General features: G+C 39.8%; 1 protein-coding gene across 2 annotated transcripts; it reads left to right on the top strand.

Moving 5' to 3' along the window:
- Positions 1-27,874, top strand: E2F5 (E2F transcription factor 5). 2 transcript variants are annotated; one of them, XM_087864773.1, is made up of 8 exons: positions 1-513; positions 18,950-19,059; positions 20,005-20,168; positions 21,453-21,494; positions 22,968-23,032; positions 23,784-24,051; positions 26,034-26,078; positions 27,250-27,874. In XM_087864773.1, the coding sequence occupies exons 1-8, from the start codon at positions 280-282 to the stop codon at positions 27,357-27,359; spliced, it is 1,038 nt and encodes a 345-aa protein (XP_087720899.1). In that variant the 5' UTR covers positions 1-279; the 3' UTR covers positions 27,360-27,874. The 2 variants fall into 2 exon arrangements, with proteins under 2 accessions (XP_087720899.1, XP_087720900.1); XM_087864774.1 differs by having other exon boundaries at positions 5-513; positions 26,031-26,078.

Here is a 27,874-nt window from a genome sequence, read left to right as displayed (position 1 = left end):
TGCCCCTTCTCTTCGCTTCCACTCCCCCTCCCCTCGGTCGTGGGCTTCATTCACGCTTCCAGGGCTCGGGGAGGGGGCGGAGGCCGGCGCGCCCAGCCGCCCCGAGTCCCGTGGGCCCCGCGCGCGCACCTGTTGTTGCAGGAGCCCGCGACCCTTGGTCCTGCTCTCGGCCGGCGGCGGCTGGAGCGGCCGCTGCACAGCCGGCCCGGCAGGTGGCCGCGGGCGGGGGCGGACAAGCGGCTGGGCGCGGGGGCCGCACCACCGCGGCGTGGGGACGCGATGGCGGCGGCGGAGCCCGCGAGCTCGGGCCAGCAGGCGCCGCAGGGGCAGGGCCAGGGCCAGCGGCCGCAGCCGCAGCCTTCCCAGGCGCAGCCTCCGCAGCAGCCACCGCCGCCTCAACTCGGGGGCGGCGGAGGCGGTAGCAGCAGGCACGAGAAGAGCCTGGGGCTGCTCACCACCAAGTTCGTGTCGCTGCTGCAGGAGGCCAAGGACGGCGTCCTGGATCTCAAAGCGGTGAGAGCGGGAGGCGGGGATGGGGGCGGACTTCGTTGCCCGCGGCCTCCGAAGAAGCCCACCCCCTTGAAGCGTGGGTCGGGCGGCGTGGTGTGGACGCGCCCCGCGGGGACCGGGCGACCCCAGAGCTAGGGCCATGTGGCCGGTGCCCAGGCCCAGGACTCCGGGATGGGGGAGGGACGAGGGACCAGGATGGCCCCGATCGGCCGCACAACCAATAGGGCCCGGCGCCGCGCTGGGCTCTCGACAAAGAGCCTAGGACCTGGAGCGAGCCCGCGTGGCTTCTGGCGCAGGAACCCGAGGGCGACCGAGGGTCCTTGCTGCTCCGCGTCCACCTGTGGCAGAGGTGCAGGGGGTACGCGGGTACTTTGCCTGCAGACACCTGGGGATCGATTTTGCTGTTGGGAATTGATGGTTTTAGTAGTCTATTCTAGTTGAGAGGGTGTTCCCGTTGTTCGAAACAAAAAACCCGATTTTGCCACCTCTTCCGAATGAAAGGGGGGAAAAGTGAACTTTCCACACTCAGTCCCCGTTGAAATAATACCAGTAATAATAGTAAAAAAAAACAAAAACAAAAACAAAAAAAAAACCCGCTTCACTGCCCACTTCTTTTCATCATCCTGATGATTGGGAGGGGGTATTTGATTTTTTATTTAATTTGGTATCTGATACCGATTTCTAAAAGTGAAATTTGCCAACACACAGAAAGGATGTTTTAGAAACTTTGACACAAGGAGGTGAAAGCGCTCAGTAAACTGTTTCATGAGAACGTGTGCTTCGTCTTTTACTACAGTTTTTCAAACAACAACATGCATCAAAAGCTGTTCGGTTAAACAAAATGACTTAACCGTTTCAGGCAGGATTTGGAAGGATTCCACAGTGCTGAGGAACAGGAGAATGTGATTACTTGAATTAAAATTCAACCAGTGCACCAAGTTTAAGTAAGAACCAAAGCTTTAAAAACAAATAAAAATTAATAACGAGTCATTAATGGCTGCACACCCCTCCTAGGCATTTTCCCAGTATCCAAAATCTGATTTTACACTGTTGATTGGTCCCAGCACCCAGGGGAGTGCCAGTGGGACCACCTTACTTGGCTTTGAAAGTGTGACTAGGATCATTAAGGTTGTGCGTAGAGCAAGGGAAAGAGCATCTGGGCAGGAGAGCATTCTGTAATACTTCCTGGAGGTAGAGAGGAAGACTCCCAGGGACTTGAAGATTTCTGCTAGAGGCCCTCCCCTGAGTGTAGCTAGGGGGTGATGTTTATTTTTGAATGCCCTTTCCTTACCCCGAGCACAGTAGGTGATCATTAAGTGATTGTTGAATTAAATTATCTGAATTCGGATGACGCATGACGTGTGCATTTTGCTTGTTGGCAAGTAGTTTCTACTATCTTCTTTTTTATTCCTGGAATTTCCCCCCTAACTCTGGAAATTCCTTGTTCTTTCTACAGCTTTTTCCTCCCTCGCTTCCTCCCTTTCTTCTCCCCGAAAGTGCTTTTTAGCATATATATATATATATATATATATATATATATATATATATATATATATAGTATTTAGATTGTCAAGAACTAAAATGGATTCGGTTTAAAGAATTTCAAAGGAAGTCATGAAGTCATCAGAGAAAGCCAGAGATGTTACAAAATATGGCTTGCAAATTGCTATGCAAAATCTAGACATTGGGTTGTATCCTGGATTTACTGTGTAAATAACCTGTGGTTTCAGTAAAGGGCATCAGGGAAGTTTGGGGTTTTCTAGATACAGCTGAACTCTGGGCTTAACTTTGAGGGCTTCTTTCTCAACTCACCTGGGAATATGATGGACCTTCGCCTTACGTGCCTTTAAATTCTTTGGCTTCCTCCTGTTTCATTGAAAGTCACGTGTTCTCCAGAAGTCACAGAGAAAGTGAGTAGGAAGTGGAGTTTAATTTATGGGAGCAGCATTGTTTGATTCACCCTGGAACTTTCCTAAAAGTTTCAAAGGTTTCTGCAGTAACATTATGTCTCTTTATGTTAATGATTTTTTACTCCTAAAGAGCACTTTGAGTATCATTCTTTTTCACATGTCCATGAAAAATACACATATTTATTTACATATATTTTTCATTTACTTACATATATGTGTGAAATCTTATTTATATAAAAATCTTACAGTGAAATCTTTCCAACGATGTTTCTTATTGTGAACCATGACATCTACTACTGAAAAACAAGAACATATGCTATATCTTGCTTCATAATATACCTGAGGATGTAGCTTAATACATAAATTCTAATAAAGCTGTTTGAGTGTACCTTAACAGTCAGGAGGGATTAGAAACACCTTGAAAGTGGTTTGTGAAACTTATATCATATCTCCCACACCCACGCTATATGGCCTTATTTACTAAAGTGGGTGTGGCTTATTTACATCTGTTTATTCCATTGAGATGACACATTATCCCTCATGCCTCTCAAGCTATCTGGTTTGCCAAATTATGCTGCTAATAACTAGCATTTATTGAGAGTTTGTTCCAGGCTTTTTACATATATTAACTAATTTTATCCTCTTAACAACTTGGAAATTTGGGCCTAACATCCCTATTTCATGGATGAGAAAATTGATACATTAAGTAACTTGCCCAGTGTCACACAGTAGAAAGTGACAGAGTAAGATCTGAAAGTAGACCATTTTTCTGTTGCTTATGCTATACTGCCTTTTAGTATTCCTTGAAAAAACCAAAACCTTCTCTCATTTAAGTTTTTCATCTGTGTAGGAACATGGAATATTTCTTCTAAAGAAAAACACATGATTATTTTTATCCTTTTACCCATGGCAAAAGAGGGAGGTATCGAGCTCCTGCTTTAATTTTTTTTAAGGTTTTATTTATTTATTTATTTATTTGAGAGAGAGAGCATGAGCACATGCACCCACGCAACAGGGGAAGGAGCAGCGGGAGAGGGAGAGAGAGAATCCCAAGCAGACTCCATGCTAAACATGGACCGGACTTGGGGCTTGATCTCACGACCCTGAAATCATGACCTGAGCTGAAATCAAGAGTGAGAAGCCTAACCTACTAAGCCACCCAGGTGACCTGAGCTCCTCTTTTAAAAATGAGGATATTGATGGCAAATTCCACATTATTTCACAAATTAAACTAGGGTTCTACTTTTCTGGAAGAATTTAAAGAACTGTTAAGATAGTCACAACTATCTATATGTTGTTTTGGAAATTCCTATTAAATATAATTGCTAACTGAGTTTCTATATATTGTCATTTTGGTGCCACTTTGGATTTTAAAGCATGATTAAGATTGTATTATAATTGTTTCTGTTACAAATTGCCTGCATGATACCTAGGTTAAAATGATAAAATATTTATGGTGTTCCTTATCTCATGGGTCCCTGACTCATACCCATTTATGATTAGCTAATTAATACATGCCCTGACTCATACCCATTTATGGTTAGCTAATTAATACATGCCCTGGAAGAAATAAATAATTTAATCTAAGGCCTTAGTATGTGACACAAAGCAAAGATTTGGTGTCACAGGATAAAGATAAGATTAGCCTAGGGAAAGATATATGAGTAGGACAGCCAGAACTTTAGGGCATGCTTAAAAATTCTCAGGACAGTTTCACTTTTGAGTGTATACCCCAAAGATTTTTTTTTTTTTTAAGATTTTATTTATTTGACAGAGAGAGTCAGTGAGAGAGGGAACACAAGCAAGGGGAGTGTGAGAGGGAGAAGCAGGCTTCCCGCCAAGCAGGGAGCCTGATGCGGGGCTCGATCCCAGGACTCTGGGATCATGACCTGAGCTGAAGGCAGACACTTAACGGCTGAGCCACCCAGGCACCCCATACCCCAAAGATTTAGAAACAGGGTCTTAAACAGATAATCGTATACCCCATATTCATAGCATTATTCATAAAAGCCAAAAGAGAAGCGATACAAGTGTCTGTCAACAGATGAATAAATAAACAAAATGTGATATGTACGTATAATGGAAGATTATTCAGCCTTAAAAAGGAAGGAAATTCTCACACATGCTACAACATAGATGAACCTTGAAGACATTATGCTAGTTACAAAAGGATAAATACTGTATGATTCCACTTACATGAAGTAACTAGAGTAGTCACGTTCATAGAGACAAAATAGAAGAGTGATTGCCAGGGGCTAGGGGGAAGGGAAGAATGGGAAGTTATTGTTTAATGGTTCAACACGTTGTGGGCTGAACTGTGTCCTCTCAAAATCCATATGTTGAAGCCCTAATCCTCTGTACCTGACAATGTGACTATGTTTGGAGATAGGGCCTTTAAAGAGATGATGAAGTTAAAATTAAGTCATTGGGATAGGCACTAATCCAGTCAGACTGGTGTCCTTAGAAGAAGGGAAATTTGGACACACCAGGATTCATCCCCCCAGAGAAAAGCCCATGTGAGGACACAACGAAAGGGTGACCATCTGCCAGCCAAGGGGAGAGGCTTCTCAAGAAACCAAACTTGCCAACACCTTGACCTTGGACTTCTAACCTCCAAAACTGTAAGAAAATAAATTTCTGTTGTTTAAGCCACCCAGTCTGTGGTCTTTTGTTACGGCAGTCCCAGCAAACTAATACTATGGATATAGAATTTGCCAGATGAGAAGAATTGTGCATGTCAGTGTGAATGTACTTAAAACTACTGAATTGTACACTTAAAAATGGTTAAGATGGTAAATTTTATGTCATGTGTATTTTACCAAAATTAAAGAAACATAAAACAACGCGAGATACTATGACATACCTGTTAGAATGGCAAGATAACATAAAACACAAGCAATACTGAAGGCTGGCGAGAATGTGGGACAACAGGGACTCTCCTTCATTACTGGTGGGAATGCAGAATGGTACAGCTGCCTTGGAAGACTGGCAGTTTTTAGAAAACTGAACATATTCTTACCATATGATTCAGCAGTCACACTACCTGGTCTTTACCCAGCTGAGTTGGAAACTTGTATCTACCCGCACATGAACGTGTATAGCAGCTTTATTTGTAATTGCCAAAACTTGGAAGCAACCAAGACGTCCTTTGGTAGGTGAATGGATAAATAAGCTAGCACATTATGACAATGGAATACTATTCCATGCTTTAAAAAAAAAGCTATCAAGCCAAGAAAAGACATGGAAGAACTTTAAATGTGTATTACTAAGTGAGAGAAGCTGATATGAGAAGACTACTTACTGTATTAATCCTGAGTATATAGCATCCTGGAAAAGGCAAAACTATGGAGACAGTAAAAGATCTGTGGTTGCCAGAGTGAGAGGGCAGAGCACCGAGAATTTTTAGTGAAACTGTTGTGTATGACACTGTAATGGTGGACACATGTCATGACACATTTGTCAACACCCATAGAATGTACAACGCCAAGAATGCACCCAATGTAAACTGTGGACTTGGAGTGATAATGACATGTCAGTGTAGGTTCTTCAGTTTTAACCAGCGCCCCACTCCCGTGAGGGATACTGATAGTGGGGGCGGCTATGCACGTGTGGCAGCAGGGGCATATGGGAACTCGGTACTTCCTGCTCGGTTTTGCTGTGAATCTAAGTCTGCTCTAAAAAATACAATTATTAAATATGCATAGAAAGCTGATCTGGACACATCTGTAATTGTTAAACATCAATACAAGATGCTTGGCTAGATGGGAAAAAAATTCTCAGGGGACTAGCTCTACGACACTAATAAAAGTTATTATTAATACTAGTACTAAATGACTGGCACTATGCCAGATGCTTTCCTCATATGAACTCACTCAATCCTTAAAAGTATAAAGGAGAGATTATCTCCCTTTTGCTGGTAGGAAAGTGAGGTGTACAGAGGTTAAGTGACAGTCACTATCCATAGTAGTTCAACCCCACACTGGGCATAGAGCTTACTTTTTTAAAAAAAGCTTTTGGGGCACCTGGCTGGCTCCGTCAGTGGAGCATGTGACTCTTGATCTCAGGGTTGTGAGTTTCAGCCCCACACTGGGTGCAGAGCTTACTGTAAAAAAATAGCCACAGTGAGTGACATGTAAGTCCAGGTGGTCTGATACCGGAGTTGATGCCCTGAACCACCATGCTAAGCATATATGAATGTTATTGAAAGTTTAAAGGGAACTATTAACAGACCAGAAACACACTTTGAAATGCTATCTCATTTTAAGGGGGGAAAATAACACAGCTTAAGTCTATGAAAAAGAACAAAAGATAACATTGGGAAAGCGTAACACACAAAATACATCAAATGAGTGATAATTGAAACCTGTTTCTATATTACATGTGAATGTATTCAATTCCTTTCTCTTTTTATTAAAGTTGGGTTTTTAAAAAATTATTACTATTTTTCTTTTGAGAGAGAGAGAGAGTGACAGTGGCTGAAGAGGAGGGGCAGAGGGAGAGGGAGAGAGAGAATCCCAAGCAGGCTGCATGCCCAGCACGGACCCCGACACAGGGCTTGATCTCAAGACCCTGAGACCATAACCTGAGCAGAAATCAGAGTCGGACACTTAACTGACTGAGCCATCTAGGTGCCCCTTGAATAAAGTTGTTTAGGTGAAAAAGAATTCAGGCGTCTATTGTTTATAAGAAACCTACCAACAGAGGTCTCAGAAAGTTTATGGTCTTACCAGGCAAAAAGAAAGAGAAAAGAAATTAGGAATGAAAGTAATAATTTTCAGATAAAGTCTACTTTAATATCAAGAGTACTAAATGGCATAAAGTGGTGTTTTTGAGAATAATATCACAATCCAAGGATGAATTATTAAAGTCAAGCACTTGTTAGCTGCTAAAGGAATGAAATGCTTGAATAGGGTTGCCTATTGATATGGATCACATTATGTTGGTGTGTGAATTGTACTATGCTGTTTCTTTAATATAGGAAATATTTTTTTATAAATATATTGTTTTTTCAGGTTTTGCCAGTTAAAACTGAATTTTCCCAATTATTCTCTCTTTATATATTAACCTTAATATGTTTGTGGAAGGGAGGATTTTTTTTCTTAATCACTGTTTTAAACTTACAGTATAATTATTGAGGTAACAGACAAATAGTAGAAAGCTCAGAAATAGGTTAAAATAAAAGCTACCCAGTATGCCATCACCCAAAGAGAACTACTGTCTTCGGTTTTCGATCTTTCTTCAATTTGTTACATTTTTTTTATAGCCGAGGTCAAACTTTTATCTTTCCAAATTATAAACATAATGTGTGATGGCCTCACAAGTTACATCCATCACAGTAGTCAGAATTAACCTTTCTTATAGATAGGTATATAGTTGTTTCTAGGTCTTTTTCCCATCTCATTCAACAAATAGGCGTTAACCAATGTGTGCCTCAGCCCCTTCCTTTAGCAGATTGCAGCTTCCAGTTGTAGAGAAAAGTCAGGGAACGGAAGCACCTACTGGGTATCGAAGCACCTACTGTGTGTGCCCTGGGGATTGGTGATGTGAGAGCCATCAAAGCAGGGAACAGGTGGGAGCTGAGCTGGGCCCTAAGGGACTCAGCAAGTCTGATGACATTGATACACGTAAGAATTGTAGAATTCAGGGTCTTGTTGCTCCTCTACTTAGAACAACATCCAAACACCTACAAGACTTCCTCCTCTGGCCCTCCCTCCTCTGATGAGGTCCAGGCCCACCGTCCTAGCATGCTCACATGCCCTCTCCTCTCTGCCTTCAGGCTGTTGCCCAGGCTTTTCCCTCTGCCTGGAGCACATTTCTTTCCTTCTTTTTTTTTTTTTTTTAAAGATTTTATTTATTTATTTGACAGAGATAGAGACAGCCAGCGAGAGAAGGAACACAAGCAGGGGGAGTGGGAGAGGAAGAAGCAGGCTTATAGCAGAGAAGCCTGATGTGGGGCTCAATCCCTTAACGCCAGGATCACGCCCTGAGCCGAAGGCAGACGCTTAACCGCTGTGCCACCCAGGCACCCCTGGAGCACATTTCTACACAAATACACGGTCATTTGGCCATTTCTCTAAACCCTCTGGTCTCAGTTTAACTCTTTTATCATCTTAGATGCAGTAGTACGTGGGATAATGACCCCTGCCTCGCCAATGAGTGTCTTGAATTGCAGAAGATTCCAGACTTTGTGGTAACCATTGGATTTAGCAACAGAGGCCCAGAAAACATTTTAGGCATTTAGACATTTTGAATTATTTCCACTTTCAATAATCTGCACTAAAGAATTGCTAGATCCAAAGGATAATAAACATTTTTAAGGCCTTTGATGAACATTGCCAAATTGCTTTACAAAAAGAGATTAATTTACAGTCCACTAGCAGCAAGCCATCATGACCAGCCACCTTACCACATCAAAAGTAGCACAGCATAGTGGTTAAAAACATGCACCCTGCATTTATATCCTGACTTTACCACGTTCAGTGGACTTGAGCAACTTACCAAGGCTTACTTTCCTCTTGCAAAAGTTCAAACAATAATATCTACCGTATCTAGTTATTATAGGAGTTGCTAAAGTGAGTTTAAAGCGTTTTAAACAGGGGTGCCTGGGTGGCTCAGTTGGTTAAGTGTTTGTCCTTGGCTCAGGTCATGATCCCAGAGTCCTGGGATCAAGCCCCACGTCGGGCTCCCTGCTTGGCTGGAGAGGCTGCTTCTTCCCTTCCCTCTGCCTCTAACCCCTGCTCATGCTCTCTCTCTCTCTCCCTTGCTTACTCTCTCTCTCTCTCTCAAGTAAATAAAAAATCTTAAAAAAAAAAATAAACCATTTAAACAGTGCTTGGTACATAGTAAGCACTATACCGGTGTTTGTTAGATAAATAATAGAGAGATAAGTGTTTATTAGATCAATAATAGATTAGATAGATAAGGAAGGAAGGAAGAATACTGCATATTTGGATGTTTTCATATTTTGCAAATTTGAATGGTGATGAATAACAGTATTTTTTGTTGACTTTATAGATCTATATACATACACTTAAATGCTACATTCTAAGTGCACAGCTCAATGGTTTTGACAAGTGCTTATACCTGTAACCACCACAGCCAGATGAAAATCATCACTCCAAACAGTTTTAGTTCTCTAAGGCTCCTCCCAGATAGTCCCCAGCCTCCCCCTCCCCCGCAATAACCATTCTTCTGCTCTCTTGAATGAAAATGGTCTTTATGGGTCTTTTCACGTCGGTGAACTCACAGTGTGTACTCTGTTAGCTTCTCTCACTCAGCAGGACGTGCTCGCGCTTCACCTGTGAGTGTTGCGTATACCAGTAGCTCATTCCTCTCTGTCCCCATGTGCTGTCTTGTTTTATGGGTATACCGCACTTTGCTTATCCATTCAGCTGTTACTTCTAATTTGGGGCTGTTATGACCAGCTACAAGTCCTCGTGTAGATCTGTTTTTCATTGTTTTAGTTTGCATTCATTTGACTACTCCTTCCATAACTCATTAAAAGTTTGAAAACTTTTTTAAGAATGTTAATAATATTTTTTAGTGTAATTTCATTTTTTGCCCATGTTTTAGTTTGTGTTCTTCATACTTCTATCAGTCTTAATTATTGAGATAGTCCAATCATTTTTCATTTGTATTTATTCAAGAGAGTCAATATTTAGACGTACCCCGTGAAGGAAATTTATGACATTTTGGTGTATATACATGTGCGTGAGTGTGTGGGGGGGTATGTGTTTGAGAAAGAGATGCCTTGGTAAGCTTGAAGGATTTTAGTCAGTTTTCAGAATAGGCTGTTGGTCACAGTTATGAAGGAAGCTCACATGAAAGTTGTATGTAACTCGGTCAGAGTTGACATTCACTATAACCCCTTGAGATGTTTTTAGGTTTATTTAAAGGTCCACATCTGACTCAAATATGCTTCTTCAGTATGACAAATTCAAGTGTCCTGAAACCATTGTTTGTCCCTTAGGTAATGAGATTTTGTCCATAGCTGAGTTTTCTGGTTAGCTGAGAATTTATATCGATTAGTAACATTCTTTTTTAAAAAAATATTTGTTGTTATAAAGATCTTTTTTTTTAAGATTTAAATTTTTTTGTAATTTATTTATTGATTTGAGAGAGAGAGAAAGCACGCACAAGCACACAGAGGGTGAGGGAGAGGCAGAAGCAGAAGTAGAGTCCCTGCTGCGCAGGGAGCCCAGTGCAGGGCTCGATCCCAGAATGGTGGGATCATAACCTGAGCTGAAGGCAGATGCTTATTTATTTATTTATTTATTTATTTATTTATTTATTTATTTATTTGAGGGAGAGAGAGAGGGAGAGAACACAAGCCAAGGGGAAAGGCAGAGGGAGAAGCAGACTCCCCGCCAAGCAGGGAGCCCGATGCGGGACTCAATCCCAGGACCCTGGGATCATGACCTGAGCTGAACGCAGACGCTTAACCAACTGAGCCACCCAAGAGCCCCTAAGATTTTAAATTTTTAAGTAATCTCTACACCCAATGTGTGGCTTGAGATCAGAAATCGAATGCTTCACCGACTGAGCCAGCCAGGCACCCCAATAGCATTATTTCTTATAAAAAAAATTTAATGATTTTGGTTTGAAAAATTTCCAGAATGCATTGCACAAGTCTATGTCATCTTATACTGAAAACACTGTGATGACTTTACTTTTTTGTCACTCAAGATACTCATGATGAATATTAGATTTTTGTATTTTTTGGGAGATGATAGCCTCAAGCTTTTTTTAAAAGATTTTATTTGAGAGAGAGAGAGAGTGCGCGTGTGCAAACATGAATGGGAGGGTGGGGTGGGAGAAGAGGGAGAGGGAGAAGCAGGCTCCCTGCTGAGCGGGGAGCCCTACATGGGGCTCCATCCCAGGACCCCGGGATTAAGACGGGAACCAAAGGCAGGCGTGTAACGCACTGAGCCACGCAGGCGCCCTGCCTCAAGGCTTTTCCGTGTTGAATTGCTGTTTTGTCCAGTGGCCTCAGCTTTGTCTGCTTTGTGAGTTTTTGTCCGTTCTATAGTTTCTCTCTTGTCCCTTGATTGCTCCGAGGTGCCTCCCCACTATCCCAGATGGTACTTCCATTTCTCCCGTGGACATTGAACTTAAATAGCCCAACTGTTAGGAATCATATAAAAGAAGGAGTGAGTAGGATCCAAATTGGATGAATGTTTTGAGTAGTGAAATATACATTTTTATATCTATTTTTGCTCTTCAGAAGCCTTTTTTCCTACTTCATTGAGCTTGACTACCTTCTAAAGTGTTAAAGTGAGTGAGTTAGTGAGATAGGTAGGGGTGTTCTATTTTGTTCCATGATACACCTTCCAAGAACAAAATTTTCTTAGTACTTTAGGGGAGAAATTGAATCAATAATAGTGATAATAGCTAACACAACTGTAATGATTACCATGTGCCAGGCACTCTTCTAAGTGTTTTCAGATATACTCATTTAATCATCACATAACAGCATCTTAACAGTCATACAGGGGCGCCTGGGTGGCGCAGTCATTAAGCGTCTGCCTTCAGCTCAGGGCGTGATCCGGGAGTCCTGGGATCAGGCCCCACGTCAGGCTCCTCTGCTGGGAGCCTGCTTCTTCCTCTCCCACTCCCACTCCCCTGCTGTGTTCCCTCTCTCGCTGGCTGTCTCTCTCTGTCAAATAAATAAATAAAATCTTAAAAAAAAAAAAAAGTCATACAGATCGGGAAATGGAGGCACAGAGAGGCTAAGTAACTTGCCCAGGGTCATAAAGTTAGTAAGCAGGCCTACCCCAGAGCCCGTGCCTCTCACTAATGAGCCAGCCAGCAGCAGGGTGATGCAAAATGTGCCGAGGCAAATCCAAGTGATAGGATGGCAGATGCCCCTTAATTTTGCTCTTGTTTTAAAAAGCTAGTACTTATGAGAAGAGAATTCCCAAAGCAGTTGAAGACTTAGACAAAGTAATCTAGAGTTTGCAATTTATAGATTTCAGGTTCAGCAGGCTTTTCCGACTTAAATAGGTACTTTATCAAATATCTTCTTTTGGGGCGCCTGGGTGGCACAGCAGTTAAGCGTCTGTCTTCGGCTCAGGGCGTGATCCCGGCGTTATGGGATCGAGCCCCACATCAGGCTCCTCCGCTATGAGCCTGCTTCTTCTTCTCCCACTCCCCCTGCTTGTGTTCCCTCTCTCACTGGCTGTCTCTGTCTCTGTTGAATAAATAAATAAAATCTTTAAAAAATATATATATCTTCTTTTTTCTTCTGAGTAATCTTTGGTGACTTGAGTAAAACAGTACAACAAGTTTCTTTATATAAGCATATGAAGGGTTTATTAAAAGGTTCAAGCTTCAAGTTATAAAATAAATGACAGAGGAATACGAAGTATAACGGGAATATAGTTAATAATATGTAACAACTTTGTGTGGTGCCAGGTGGTAGCTAGGTTTAACATGGTGATCACAACATGTATCAGTGTTGAATCACTAAGTTGTACACTTGAAACTAATAGGTTATTGTATGTCAACTATACTGCAATAAACACAGATTAAACATAAAAATGAGAACAACTTTAAAGTTTACGCATTTCAAAAATATTGCTACATATATATGAATATCATATTTAGGAATGACAGTTTGGGGTAGCAAAGGCCCTGGAGGTTTTCGTAGGAGGAATTTCTTTGGGGCAGGAAACTGAGTAGGAATCAAAATACTGTGTGCTTCGTGCTGCTTTTTGAGGGAGGCCTTTGTATCCGTAAAGTTATTGCTTTATTTTTGGTATTTAATTTCCTTATTGATTTAACGTCCCCTGTAGACCCACTGAAAGCACATAGCAGCCTCTTCCAGGAACTTTCCTTCTTGCCTCCACCTTAAGTAATCTCTCTTTTTTTCAACCTCTTATAACACTTTACCGTACGGGACTGTTTCCATTTTTATACCTCATTCTCTAACACAAGGTGTTACCCACAGCCTTAGATATTATACAATTCTTTTGTTACAAGTACCAGTGGTGCTTAAATTGCTTATTCAGTGCAATTTTTTTAGCTTGGGAATTTTGACTTATTTAAAATCTTGAAGTTACAGGGCCCATTTGAAAATGTTTTGCCACAAACTTATTTCATGAATATATAATTAATGTCAAATTCCATTTGATTATCCATTAGCTTTATGAGTCTGTATCTTATTAAATGAGGAGAATGGTACCTACTTTACAAAATGGTGTGAGCATTATATTAGGTAATATTCTTTGGAAGATCCTATTACACAGTTTTCCCATTACTGGCTTATAAATGGTCCTTAACTGTGATTTGAAATCAGACATTCTATAAGTTAATTATCTTTAACAGTATTTGAAATTAGCTAATAATCCAAACCTTATCATAAGATAGAGCGATGGAAAATACCATATGGCACAGGAGAAAGTGAGTTCCCTCAGTTTTTAAAAAATTTTAAAAATATTTTATGGGCACTCTGGGAGCGTCACTTGGGTTCTTTGCACCTTATTGTCAGCATCCTATCATCTGTGCACATGGGTATATAGCTAATTGACTTTAGATAGTGTTTCCATGGCACATTTTTTACTTTTGGATCCTGGCCCCGCTTACTGTAGTGTTAGCTTCCGAAGCACAGTAGCGGAAACATTTGAGTACACATGTGTTGACGCTTATGGTCCTGGAAGAAAAAGTACCTGCTTTGCAGATGGAGAACCTGAAAGACGGGATGTTTCCCACAGTTATTGTTTGTATGTTAGCGCGTTTGAATGCAACATCATGCTCCATCAGAACATTGTTGAACAAGTGAGCTGCAGCTAATCTTAACTCAAATAAACCTACCACATAATCTCTCCCCCTCCCCCGGAGCTGACATTGGGTCTTAGTGGACTCATTTGTTAAAGTGAAGGGGTGGGGCCAGGAAAGTCTTAAAGCCCTTTTTAGCACTTGCATGCGATCTCTCTCAGTTCTCCTGATTTATCTTACCCACCTCTAAAAAGCATCATAAGCTTTAATTTTGTTCCACATATAGATACCGCTCTGTTTGCAACTGGTGACATATTTTTAGAAAAGGATTTAATATTCGGAGGGGAGATGTATTTCTTTCAGATGTTGTTTATCCCCCCCCCCCAGATTGAGTTGGTTTGGTACAAATAGATGTTTCCTTTGTGTTTTATAGGTCAAATCTATAATAGCAAATGTAACCTCTGAAGCAAATTTGTTGCATGCACATGTGCGTTTATTCAATAGCCATGTGGCAACATGGGTTGAGGAAGTATCCATTTTGCTCTCTGCCTGCCCCTTGTCAGTACCCAGGCTGTTCTCCAGGGCTGGAGAAAAGTGCACACCGATGCTCATGGGTCTCAGTTTAAATTCATAGCGACTAACTTCAAGAGGACTGAGATTGGGTCCAGCATTGCTTCTACAGTACTCTCTAACTCTCCTAGATGAATATTTCATCTTTCTTCTAAACCATTAACCATCCCCTCCCCTCTTCACCCCCCACTCCGCCCCCGCCACCAACCTCCACTTACAAGAGAATAGAAAGCAACGAGAAGGAAATGTCTAAACTCTCCCCTACCGTGTCTGGTTTCGTACCTACATTCGCACCGGGCACTCGGCTGGAATGCAGTTATTAATATGCCCTGTTCTTATTATCTAAGGCTAATCCTTAGCTCCTCTGATTCACATTCTCCCTTGCCTACCTACAGCAGTCCCTTCTCCCGCATGGTTAATTATCCTTCTTCCCCCGTTACTAGATGGTTCTTATCAGCATAACTTACATGTTGAATTAGCTCCCGTCTTTAAAAGAAAAGAGAAAGGAAGGGGGGAAAAACATCCTGGAGGGACCCCACAACCCCCTACAGCTACTGGCCCATTCTTCTTCTGTTCATCTTTGCATCAGAATTCTTCAAAAGAATTGTCTGCTGTAGCTTTCCTTCCACACTTTGTTGGAATCTCTCCATTAAGGCTTAAGGCTTTGACTCCATTACTCTGCCAAGACAGCTCAGACCAAGGTCACCAGTGACTTGCCAAAGTCAAATCCATGATCAGGTCTCACTGCTCATCTGACTTACCCTGACAGTGGTACTTGACCAGTTCACTCTTTCTTACACTCTTCCCTTGGCTTCCAAGACCCCACTTTCTATTTCTCTTACTTCAGTGTCAAGTTGCTCATGTCCCAGATCTTTACCAGTGGAGTACCCTGGGGTCAACCCTTAGACATCTTCTCTTTCTATTCTTATCTCCTTAGGTGAATCCAATGCATTCCATCCTGTGACCTAAAATGTCTATTTACTTATGACTACTGAAATTGTATCTCTAGCTTGGACTTCCCTGCTAACCCGCACACTCTCATGTCCAGTGGTCTTCTGAACTTCTCCCCTTGGAGGTCAGATTATCCAAAGCCAAGTTCCTGATTTCTAGTGCCTCGAACCTGTTCTTCTGCAGTCTTCCTCATCTCCAGTTGCTCATGTCAAAAACTTGCGCAGTTACCTTGACTCTGCTCTCTGGATCTACTGCTTGCTACACCTTCAGAATGTATCCCAAATCTCACCATTTCTCACAACGTCCACATCTACTCCTTCATCCAAGCCACTGCCATCTCTCAAATGGATTGTTGCCATTTTCTTTCTCACTAGCCTCTTTTTTCCTACCCAGAACAGCCAGAGAGAACCTTTTAAAACATGGCATCAAATCACCATGTGCTTGAAGCCTTCCAGTGGCTTTCCATTTCGCTGGGAGTAAGAACTGAAGTCTTCACAATGGCCTGCCAGACCCCAGTGACCTGGCCCCTTGCTATCCAGTGTTATCCTCTTTATCTCTACCTCTCGCTCCCTCCCCCCCTCCTCCTTTGTCTCCCTCCTCTCCTCCCCTCCCCCCTTTCTCTCATTGTTCTCCCTCTCACTCACTGTTCTGGTCACACTGGCTCACCTGTCTTTCCTGGAAGGAAGGAAGCATATTCCCACCTCAGAGCCTGTGCACTTGCTGCTTCCTGTCAGATGTTCTCCAGGGTCACTTCTCCATTCAATTCAAATGCCACCTTATTCGGGGAGCGTTAAAATTCTATGAAGTATAGCCCCTACACGCATTCCTCCTAACATAATGATTTGCATATTATTAACTCCTTCCCCCTCTTTGAGGGCAGGGACTTTGTTCTGTTACTACTCTACCCGTATGACACAGAACAAGCCTGGCACGTCATAGATGCTAAACGAATGAATGAGGCTGCTGCTGGTGGTGATTCATTGTATAATTCTATTGAGTATGATGTCTTGAATTACTTCATAAAACTGTAAGAATTCACACAGCTTTTCGAAACACTGTATAAAATGGGATAGGTCCGTATACACACAAACTCTAAATCTCATCCATGATCCACTCCTTCAACCTGTATTTGTTGATGAAGCTATTACTTTCCAGCATTGAAGTATTCATTATGCAGCAGACATTGTGCTAAGATTATCTGGTTTAATCCCCACAATGCAGATATATTATTACTCCATTTTACAAAAAAGGAAATGAGGCTTCATGAGTCTGAGACCAGCTGAAGATAGGAAGTGGCGGTGCTGGGATTGGATCTCTGTGTGCTGGAACTCCAGAACCTAATGTCCAAAGAATGATGGGGCCGCTGAAAGAAAAACCTCCTGGAGAGCCTTTTTAAGTGATAACGTTCTGTACGTGCTGGTCATTTATGTGTTTATATACTTAAATAGGAAAGCATTTAAGAAATAATGTTTAGTTTTGGAAATAAAGGACTGAAATTTGTAATGTTAAACAGTAATACATTATGAATAGATTATAAACTTTAAAACATTTTGATCTAAAAGTGAGCTCTGATGGCTCTTTGCCTGATGACCTTGGATAGCTCTTGCAGTCTGGTTCATACAAACATGTCCTAATACCCTATCGGCGAGCTCTTGCTATGGTTGTGAAGGCTTTTGTGAGTACATGGATACGGATAACTAGAGCGGGCTTGAAGTGCTCTGGGTTACTTCTCAAGAAGGCCTCTTCGGAGGGAAGGGAGAGATGAATCCTCAACTTCAGATTTTTACAGTTAACTTTGCAGGAGGAGAAAAACAGCCTCAAACTCAAGCAACTTTATGAAGGTCGATAAAACAGGAAGGAAATTGCTAAGTACAAGGGAAGAGGAGATCAATGAAACCATGCCTAGTCCTGCCTAGTCCTACTTTTAATTTTCTGGTTCTCTAGAAGAGATGGAACCAAACTAGTCAGAGCTGGGGACTCAGAGCCTCAGTTTCTGCTTCTTCATTCTTTCTGCCACATCTTACTTATTCTCCTGGTCCACTGATTGAGGCATGAATCCCCTTCCTGAAGACCTGAATGATTAATTGAACTGTGGTAACCTGGTATTTTGGTAGCACAGTAAATGGATTGATAAAATCGACATTAAATGCCTGTGAACTTGGTCACACTTGCTCCTGTAGAGAGAAGGTCCAGATTGCAAATAATATGCTGCCCTGGATTGTGTGTGTGTGTGTGTGTGTGTGTGTGTGTGTGTGTGTGGCCTGTGTTTTTAAAGAATCAAGAAAGTAGTGATGCCTTGAGAGAGCTGGTAAGCAATTATATGAAACTAAATTCTGTTCATTAATTTGGATAATGTGCTGAATTTTGTCAGTAAGGACATAAATGTGTTTTTTCATTGCTACCATGACTCTTATCACTCTTAGTCTCAATGTGACTCCACATTCAAGATAGGTTATTGTCTAATGCACCCTGAAAAAGAACCGTAGGATAACCTCTTTTTTAGGGTTCTGTCTATCCCATTGGGGAATATAGCTCATAAATGTGAGTGGGAACCAATTAGAGAAACAGTGTAGCATTCCTGCATTTATTCATAACATGGTAGCATGAAATATTTTTGTTGACCTTACTTTTGTTGAGTCAAACTACCAAGCTTTTGTATTATATTTGCTGGTACCCCAACTTTGTGCTGTAGATTTTAATTTCTTGTTGAATTTATACTTTATGTTGGGATGGCATGATTCACTCCTCCATTTTCATTGTGAGTTTAAAAAATGTAGATAGTATATTTCGGTAGTACAAGTGTATGTATAATCTAGAATTTCCCCCAAGTCTCTAGACTTAATTATTAACGGGTTGCTGAGATATAATTTTTCAAAGTTTCAAAAAACAATTAAGGCTGTTTTTAGACAAAACTGTTTATGAACAGAGAAATAAAATAGGAAGTGACATGGGTAGACAATTAGTACTCCTCCTCGGGATTAGTCCATAAGGTGACATGAAGTATTCTTATTGTGTTCTTTTATTTCTGTGGGCTTTGTGTCATGACCCTTCATGTATTTTTTCCCCACTCTAACATCTGCTGGCTTTTAAATGGAATAATTTCTTTGGTATTTGCAATGTTTGAGAGCTGCTTTGAACATACCCACCTATTGTTCCCAAGCAACTGACCAGCTCAAATTTGGGATTGGGCTGTCATGCTGTGAACTTAATAATCAACCCTTTTTGGCTTTAAAATATGAATTGTCCTTTATTTCATTATCCTTTGCCTCCCCCTCTCCCCTTTTTAAAAACAGGCTGCAGATACTTTGGCTGTGAGACAAAAAAGAAGAATTTACGATATCACCAATGTCTTGGAGGGAATTGACCTGATTGAAAAAAAGTCAAAAAATAGCATACAATGGAAGTAAGTTACAAACCAGTGCCCTACTCTAAAACCTTTATTTTTCTTCCTAATGCTCTGTAAAATCTGACTTTTCTACTGTTTAGCTCTCCTAAATCCTCTCTCTTGGCCCTTTAGTCTCACCAGGCCCCTTGTCTTTCCCTGGACACCGCTCTGGGCCTCTGTATATGTCACTCCTGTGTTGGCATGTTCCCTTACTCTGTCCACTGCTTGATTTACACTCTGAAAATTCACATCTCCCTTTCTCCCTCAAGTCACTTGTTCGGCACACGCTGCATACTGCGTTGTATTATTAATCCCTTTAACCGCCCAACTAACATAAACTCCTGAAGAATAGGAATTGTGTCCTGTATACAGAATATGTACCTTACATATGGTAGTTGATTGCAGTGCATATTGTCATTTGTTAACTGGTGTATGGTTTTATGTTTGAATGTAAAAAATGCTTTCTGTTCTGCAAATTTGTCCCCATCTTTGGCCTTAATATTTTATTTTGTTTTGTTTTGTTTTGAAGCCAGAATCTCACCAAAGTTTTAAAAGCTTGTAATTTATTTTACCAGCATCTTAGTCTATGTCATGACACTTCCAGGTGTGACTGTTCAGCTTTGACATCTTTTTGGCCCCAGTCACTAGCCTGGCCTTTCAGATGACAAACACCATTCTAGAACATACTGAGAACTCTTTTTGGACTTGATAAAAATTTTCATTTTCTGGATGGCAAAAGCATTGAGAATTTTTATAATTTGATTGTTCTTGCCAGTAAATTTTCTAAGCAAATATATTCAGGGATATGTTTACATTTTCTAAGGATTTTAATGCTTGATTTTTAGAAGATTATAAAGATTTTTGTCTAGAATAAATTACTAAGTGAGTTTTTATTACTATAAAAATTAAGCGATGTTAACCTGGGCTTGATACGGGAAATATTAATTCTCATATGTTTTTAAGAGGCGTAGGTGCTGGCTGTAATACTAAAGAAGTCATAGATAGATTAAGATATCTTAAAGCTGAAATTGAAGATCTAGAACTGAAGGAAAGAGAACTCGATCAGCAGAAGTTGTGGCTACAGCAAAGCATCAAAAATGTGATGGACGACTCCATTAATAATAGATATCCTTTTAAATAAGTTACGCATATAGCCATAGAATTTGTATTTATACATTTTCCAGTCTGAAGATCAGTTACTTTATTCTAGTGTTTTAAAAAGTTTTATAAGTGAATATAATATTTTAATTTTACAATATCATTCTAATAATTTATACTAATATTTGAAAAGTTTTTACCTCTTAAGCTACTAATACATCTATTAACATTATCCTGTGTTGCATTGAGAAAAAAAATTCATCTACTTTCAGTCTACCATTGATAGGACATGATATGCTAGCTAAAGTGTGCTTAGGGGGTCGCTGAATATTAAAGTCATTGTTAAATGCATAGGTATATTTAAATAATTATGGTCAATGTTCTGAAGTGGTAAAAATTCAGTAACTCTCCAAGTTTTGAAAAATTAATTTTGGCTTGAAAATAAAATATCATGGGCCTGCAGTCAATCCAGGATACTTTCTGCCTAATATTAACTCAAAGATAGTACCTACTTGAGGTTGGGGACCAAGGCTGATGTATTTATCATATTATGTGGGGGAAAAAAATTAGTGATATACTTCATGTGTTTCTTAAAAATCACTGTTCTCGTAAATACCACTGATTCTCTCGATTTGCAAACTTGCCTGTATTCTTATGGAACCTTTTAATGGCATTTATCTTTCTACCACCTCTCATGAATTTTTGACCAATGTATAGAATTAATTTTTTATGTTGTTTTGTAATTTGTTAAATAAGTCCATGATCTCATGTGCTTTTTTCTTTCTACGGATCAAAGCTCCTTAACAGTGTGATAACAATGGGGTTTTCAAGCTGTGCCTTATGGAGCCCCAAGATACAAAAACCATTGAACTAGTTGACCTTGGACTTTGCTGCACTGCTTTCCAAGATTCTGGCCATTCCCAGTTCCCTATACCATGACCCAGGAATGTTCTTAATTTGCAGGCCTATCTGGTCACTCTCCACTCCTAGCATCATTTTCCCACTGATATCTTCCCATCTAGAAGCCCTGTCTCCATGAGCAATATGCACTGTTCTTCATCTCTCTCTCAAAGGTCCTCAGATGTCACAGAAAAATCAAAAGTGTCTTCTTCTCAGAGCAAAGGATGGGCACTCCTCTTATGGGCCTTTGTCTTTGCCTTTCCGGCGTAAAGACTTTTTTTTTTTTTTAATCTTACCATGTGTGGCAGTACCTTCATACACTTGGGCATCTTGTTTTGGCCTGCAGATTTATCTTAATTTAAATGCCTAGACCTTGGTATACATGTTGTTCCTTAATTCTTATGACAGTACATTTTCCTATGTAACTCATGAAGACATCTGTAATTGCTTTAATGGTAAGTACTGTTAGCCAGTTTGTTCTAACATTCTTCCTCTGATGACCTATTTAGTGTAGAGTGATTCAACATTCCCCAGGCACTCACCCCAAGTCATTATTTTCAGGGACTGTGGACATTTTGTGTCACTCTACGGTGCTCTGTAGTTATAGGCTGCTTTTGTTTCCGTTCTCATGGCAATAACTGCTTTTCAGTTTTCACTTCATTGACTGCATTGGTAGGTGTAAACTGTATGTGGGAGGGGTAGCTAAGTCGGAGAGAGATTAAACAACAGTCTCAAAGTCACAGAATTGTAGTGTCAGTGACCAAATCTGAACAAAACATGGTTCTCACTGGCACTGTTTATGAAACTGTATGCAGCAAGTGTGCTGGTCAGAAATGAACTCAAAGAAAGCATGAGGGCAGAGTTAGGTGAATCCATTTTACAACCAGGATAACTATTCCTAATCCTATTCCATTCCCTGCCTCCATGCTTTCGCCTTGAAAGCGTAATACAGTGTATTAGTAACTATAGCGGGAGGGGGGCTGTATTCCCATAATCGTTACACAAGTAAAATGAAATTTTGCATACATATTTATATTTAGTTATGCATGGCTTGTTAAACGGACAGTCTTGTGTATCATGCACATGAAAAAAGATCGGCCAAGCACCTTGCCAAGTGAAATCCTATTTTCCGAGACTATGTTGACAATATGTGTGGACTTACTGCTTTACTCTGCCACCATATGTCTTAAGCTTTCTTTTCTTCTTTGTAAGATTTTACTTATTCATTTGAGAGAGCGAGAGAGAGAGAGAGAGCACCAGAGCATGAGCAGGGGGAGGGGCAGAGGGAGAGGGAGAAGCAGGCTCCCCACAGACCAGGTAGCCCCATGCGGGGGATCGATCCCAGCACTCTGGGATCATGACTTGAGCCGAAGGCAGATGCTTCACTGACTGAGCCACCCAGGCACTCCTGTCCTGAGCTTTCTAAGAAAGTTTGGGGAAAGTATTTTTAATCTTCAACTCAAACAGAGTCAGCTGTAGAATTTAGCCTTAAAATTAAGTTCGCTTAAGCTCAAGATCTCACGGTGTCATACCTAATCTTTAGTATCCCTAGTCACTTAGGTAATTTAAAAATCTCAAGAAAACAATGTTATTTGAAGCTAAAGGTTTCAAGAATTTCAGACTTTATATAAGACTGAATGAAAGCAAAATTAACTTGAGCTGAATTTGTTAATGAGAATAATAGAGCTAACACTGAGTATATACCCTCTTCTAAGATCTACTGTTACATGTATTGCCTCATCTAATCCTCAAAACAAGCCTACGCAGTAAGTTATATATCCCCTATTTTGCAGAATTAGGAACCAAAGCCCAAGGTCACCTACCCTGGGATTCAAACCCAAGCATTCTGACTCCAGAGCCCATACTCTCGCCACTGTATTCCAAGATCAGTAGTATTTTCTAAAATTTAAAAATATTTTTTTCACCAGGTGATACACTTTTGGCCATTCAAGCACCTTCTGGTACACAGCTGGAGGTACCTATTCCAGAAATGGTATGTAGGATAACTTTTCTTAAAATGGATCTAGTGTGTTAAGAGGGACAAATGTTTTCTCTTTAGCTGAACAAGAGCTAATTGTGTGTAAACACTTCCAAATTACTGCTTTCAAGTTCTCTACCTGAAAGTATGGGTATCTGAATTTGGGTGACTTTAGTAAAATTATAGAAGTGACCGAATCATTTAACATTTGATTACAAGTTTTATTAAATTTGATTTTTTTTAAAGATTGTATTTATTTATTTGACAGAGAGAGACAGCCAGTGAGAGAGGGAACACAAGCAGGGGGAGTGGGAGAGGAAGAAGCAGGCTCATAGCGGAGGAGCCTGATGCAGGGCTTGATCCCAGAACACCGGGATCACGCCCTGAGCCGAAGGCAGACGCTTAACGACTGAGCCACCCAGGCGCCCCTAAATTTGATTTTGAGTTAGAAAATATCAAGGAACGAGTAATGATATTTAGTCAATAATCTTGAAAAAATCAGTTAAAATTACTTTCTCTATAACTGATATAACAATCCTGAGCAAAAAGTTCAGCTGAAATATCAACAATAATAGATTGGTTTAAATTGGATCTTTTTCAAAACATTTTCTAGTTGAGTCAAAGACATTTATTGACTCTGCTATATATAATTCTATGCTGTATAATAATAAGTCCCTAATAGCTTTGCTTATCTTAATTTTTAATGTTCCAAGGTAGTTAGAAATGTTAATATTTATTCATTTGTTTATACCCAATAACTTTAAAGGGTCAGAATGGACAAAAGAAATACCAGATCAATCTAAAGAGTCATTCAGGACCTATCCACGTGCTGCTTATAAATAAAGAGTCCAATTCGTCTAAGCCTGTGGTTTTTCCTGTCCCCCCACCTGATGACCTCACACAACCCTCCTCTCAGCCCCCCACGCCAGCGACTCCACAGAAATCCAACATAGCGACTCAGAATCTGTCTGAGCAACATGTCTCCGAAAGAAGCCAAAATCTTCAACAGACACCAGCCACAGACTTATCATCAGGTGGGTCTAGAGCCTTTGTTTTAAAAAGTCAGAAGGGAGAATACAAATACCATATTAAACAAGTTGGTGAACTCTTTTGAATTTGTCAGCTATGGCTATTCTGCTACCAAACACAGGAGGCTAAATGGTAAGCTTTAGAAGTATTTAATGTCTCCTGCGTGCCCAGCACTGGGGTAGGTATTATGAGGAAAATTTAAAAACAGATCCTGCCCTTAATTATATTACTACAGATTTGTTTCTTAGGTAACGTAGACTTACAATCTGATTGTACATTCAGACACATACAATTGAATACAGTATAATGTGGTTAAGACTGTGTAGAATTATAAACAGTGACCAAGGAAAAAATAGTTAATGGGCCTAAGTATGCAGTTTTCCATGTTTGGAATTAATCGAAATTTGTTTATTTTTCCCCATTTTTACTATTTACATATATCAGGGTTTTGTTTTATCAGAGGTTTACTTTATAAGGTTCTTTTCTTAGTCACTCTAGGATAAATGATTGAATGTGTTCTGATTACCTTTAAGAAAAATCAAACTGGTATACAATATAGTGACATTTGCCTCCTTTTTCATATTCCTTATTGTTATACTTTTTATTTGGAAAGCTTAGTTTTATAGAGTTGAAAAAAGGTCTCAACTCCAATTTTGGAAATCTTACCTTCCTAAGTTGTTTAATCTGAAATGAAAATAACTAAAACTCTAAAAACTGGGCATTAGGAATAGGGTCCACATCTAAACTATATAAATTTCCTTGACACTCAATTTTTTCCCGTAGTTACATCGCTAGGTATTTAGCAACTCCTTACTGATTCCAAATAAAAGGCCCACGGCAGATATTCTCTCAGTGGTTGCTGAATGAATGACTTAGACTTAGTCACGCCAGTCTGGATGTAATACTGCATATCATTAAAAACTACATTGTATACAACCCCATGTTTATTTTTACCTTTGGCATGCGTCTCATTGGAATGTGGAATGAGTCTTACTACTCTGGGAGTTCACAATAGTTCAGAATGAGGCTGTAAAGAGCTAACTGGACACAGAATATTTTTCAGCTTCTTGTCCTCCTTTACTTCCTCTGTAACTATTTCTATACTTTCAGATATAGAATGGGGGTGCACAGTGGAAAGTGTACTCCTTAAAAAGCTTATGACCTAATTATAATCTAATGGGGGATATATGAAGACAGGCAAGTTTATGTGGTTGAACTTAGACACAATTAGTGCATCAGCCTCCACAAAACATTAAAAAATTTCTGTATATGGTTTTGTATTTAGCAATAGTAGTAAGAATAATTTGGGGTCAGATTAGAGAGAACCTTGAATATCAGATTGAGCTGGGACTTTAGCCCATAAGCCAATGAGGATTTGTGAGCACGGAAGCAGTATACATAGAAATGTACACTGGTGAGCACAGGAGTAACACGATTAGGGCAGATGCTTTAGGGAAGCAAAAAGATTAGAGGCAATGGAGACTGAGAGATCTGATGTCTGTAGTTATGCAACCAGCAGAGAACATTAAAGCTAAAATGGGTGATAATAGGATTGGAAAGAGAAATAAAGATTTGAGAAATATTGTTTAGGCAAAATAACTTTGATACGTGAGATCTGGAGATAAATTTAACAGGAGGAATGAAAAGTTGTTGAAGTTTTAAGGTTGGGTGACTGGGAGAATTATGGTACCACTGACTTTGTAAAATTGAGGAGTCAGTTTTGGGACAACGATGATGAGTCTTTTGATTTACGTCTTGAGTTTGGAAGTTTAAAAGTAATGCCAAGCACAGAGCTGGTGCTCATGAAAATGGCATCTTTCCATAAAGGTCTATTACTTAACACTGTGTTGTTAATCAAGCTGCTGTTTAAATTAACTATTTAACATATACCGTAAATATATGCTGCACTTAAATATAACTGCTTTTTACTATTAAAATATATAAATAGAAATGTAACAAAACTTTATCACATTTCTGTTTCCAGCAGGATCTATTAGTGGAGATATCATTGATGAGTTAATGTCTTCTGATGGTAAGTAGTTTAAAATTTTACTACTTTATATATCAATAATGCTTTTCTAGAATTTGTAAGTGGCGTAAGATTTAAAAGAAATGTAGAACTATATTTTTTAACTGCTTAAATACTATGATGATTCACGAAAAATCTCCCATTTCATAGTAAGTCAGAGGCATCCTTCAGAATTTTTATTTTCCCGCATTTTGAGAAAAAAGAGCCCATAAGAGGATACTTATTACTATGTCACTGAGTTAATTTCTACAGTTAGCACACTAGCCTTTTTCACATCTGAAGAATTTGGCCAAGAGTAAAATAATATAGGTAATCTCAAAACCCAGTTTTGTAAATATCCCCACTGAGGCCAATTTCAAGCTACCAATGTGAAGTACCTGAACTATTACTAACATTAGCCAAGTTGTCATCTAATCTGAAATAATTTTTAAAAATCTTAAAAATACAAAAAATATTTTAATTACTTTAATAATAACTCTCTTGGCTTCACCTTTCTCTAAGTTCTTGGATTCAGTCCTGGTTCCTAACAAATATAGCCAAACCTAGGCAGGTGCAACTGTTAAATAAGCAAATGGTACAATAACCATTTGCGATTAAACATTTCTGTAGAAACAGCACATCGGCAAATTAAGTAGAGTTCCTACTTCTGTCTTCAAAGTAGTAACTTATTTAGCAGATCAGAGGACATGCTTTGATCAATTTTTTTAAAAAAGATTTTATTTATTTGAGAGAGAGAAAGGAGAGAGAGAGAGAATGAGCATGAGTGGGGGATGGGCAAAGGGAGAGGAGAAGCAGACTACCCATGAACAGGGAGCCTGATGCAGGGATCGATCCCTGGACCCTAGGATCATAACCTGAGCCAAAGGCAGATGCTTAACCAGCTGAGCCACTTAGGCGTCCTGACCAATGTTTTTGAAGCACATATTTTAGCATGACAAGTTCTATAAAAATTTTAGCCTGTTTTTCTTATGCTATACCTATACATACCAATGCATAATCTTTAAATGAGAATCTTTCAAAATATACACTAGATACAAGTCATTAACTACTTTTCCTACTGTAAAATATTCTTATATGCAATTTAATTTGGATAGATGTATTTGAGAGTATTTTGTTGAACATCATGAACTGTATGTAAAAACCGTGTTTAACACTGAATTTGTTTTGCTTGCAGTGTTTCCTCTCTTACGGCTCTCTCCTACCCCAGCAGATGACTACAACTTTAATTTAGATGATAATGAAGGAGTTTGTGATCTGTTTGATGTCCAGATACTAAATTATTAGATTCCATGGAAACTTGGGACTGTTATCTACCTCTAACTGTAACATTTTAGACTTCTTAATAACCTAAGTATTTAAAATAATGAATGTAACATCTTTTTAGTTCACTGATTCTGAAGTGTTCTCTAATACTTTCTTTTTTACTTCACAAAACTTCAACCATAAAAACAAAGGGCTCTTTTCAGCCACAAAAACAAAAGCTTTTTTCAGGGGAAAAGGTGATTTAATACCCACAAATCCCCTCCACCCTCAAGTAATTACATTCTGGGATTTCAGCTTTTCTTCCAATTCTGAATCCTTCTGTTTTTTTCCTCTTATGAGAGGAAAGTTAAAGTAGACTTAAGGCCATCGAAAACAAAAAAAGTTGGCCAACGGCTCATCACTTGTATTTTTTTACTGCCACGAAACTCCGTATTTCTGTGTGTCCTCCAATCCAAACACACATTCACTGCCACTTATAAAGTGAAGGATGTAAGTAGGATATATTAACTGTTTCAGTGAACAGATTTTGTGAAGTG

Source organism: Ursus americanus, chromosome 9 (assembly GCF_024610735.1).
Source record: "Ursus americanus isolate L20-20 chromosome 9, mUrsAme1.1.p, whole genome shotgun sequence".
Taxonomy (NCBI): domain Eukaryota; kingdom Metazoa; phylum Chordata; class Mammalia; order Carnivora; family Ursidae; genus Ursus; species Ursus americanus.
This window is presented reverse-complemented; position numbering and strand designations above follow the sequence as displayed.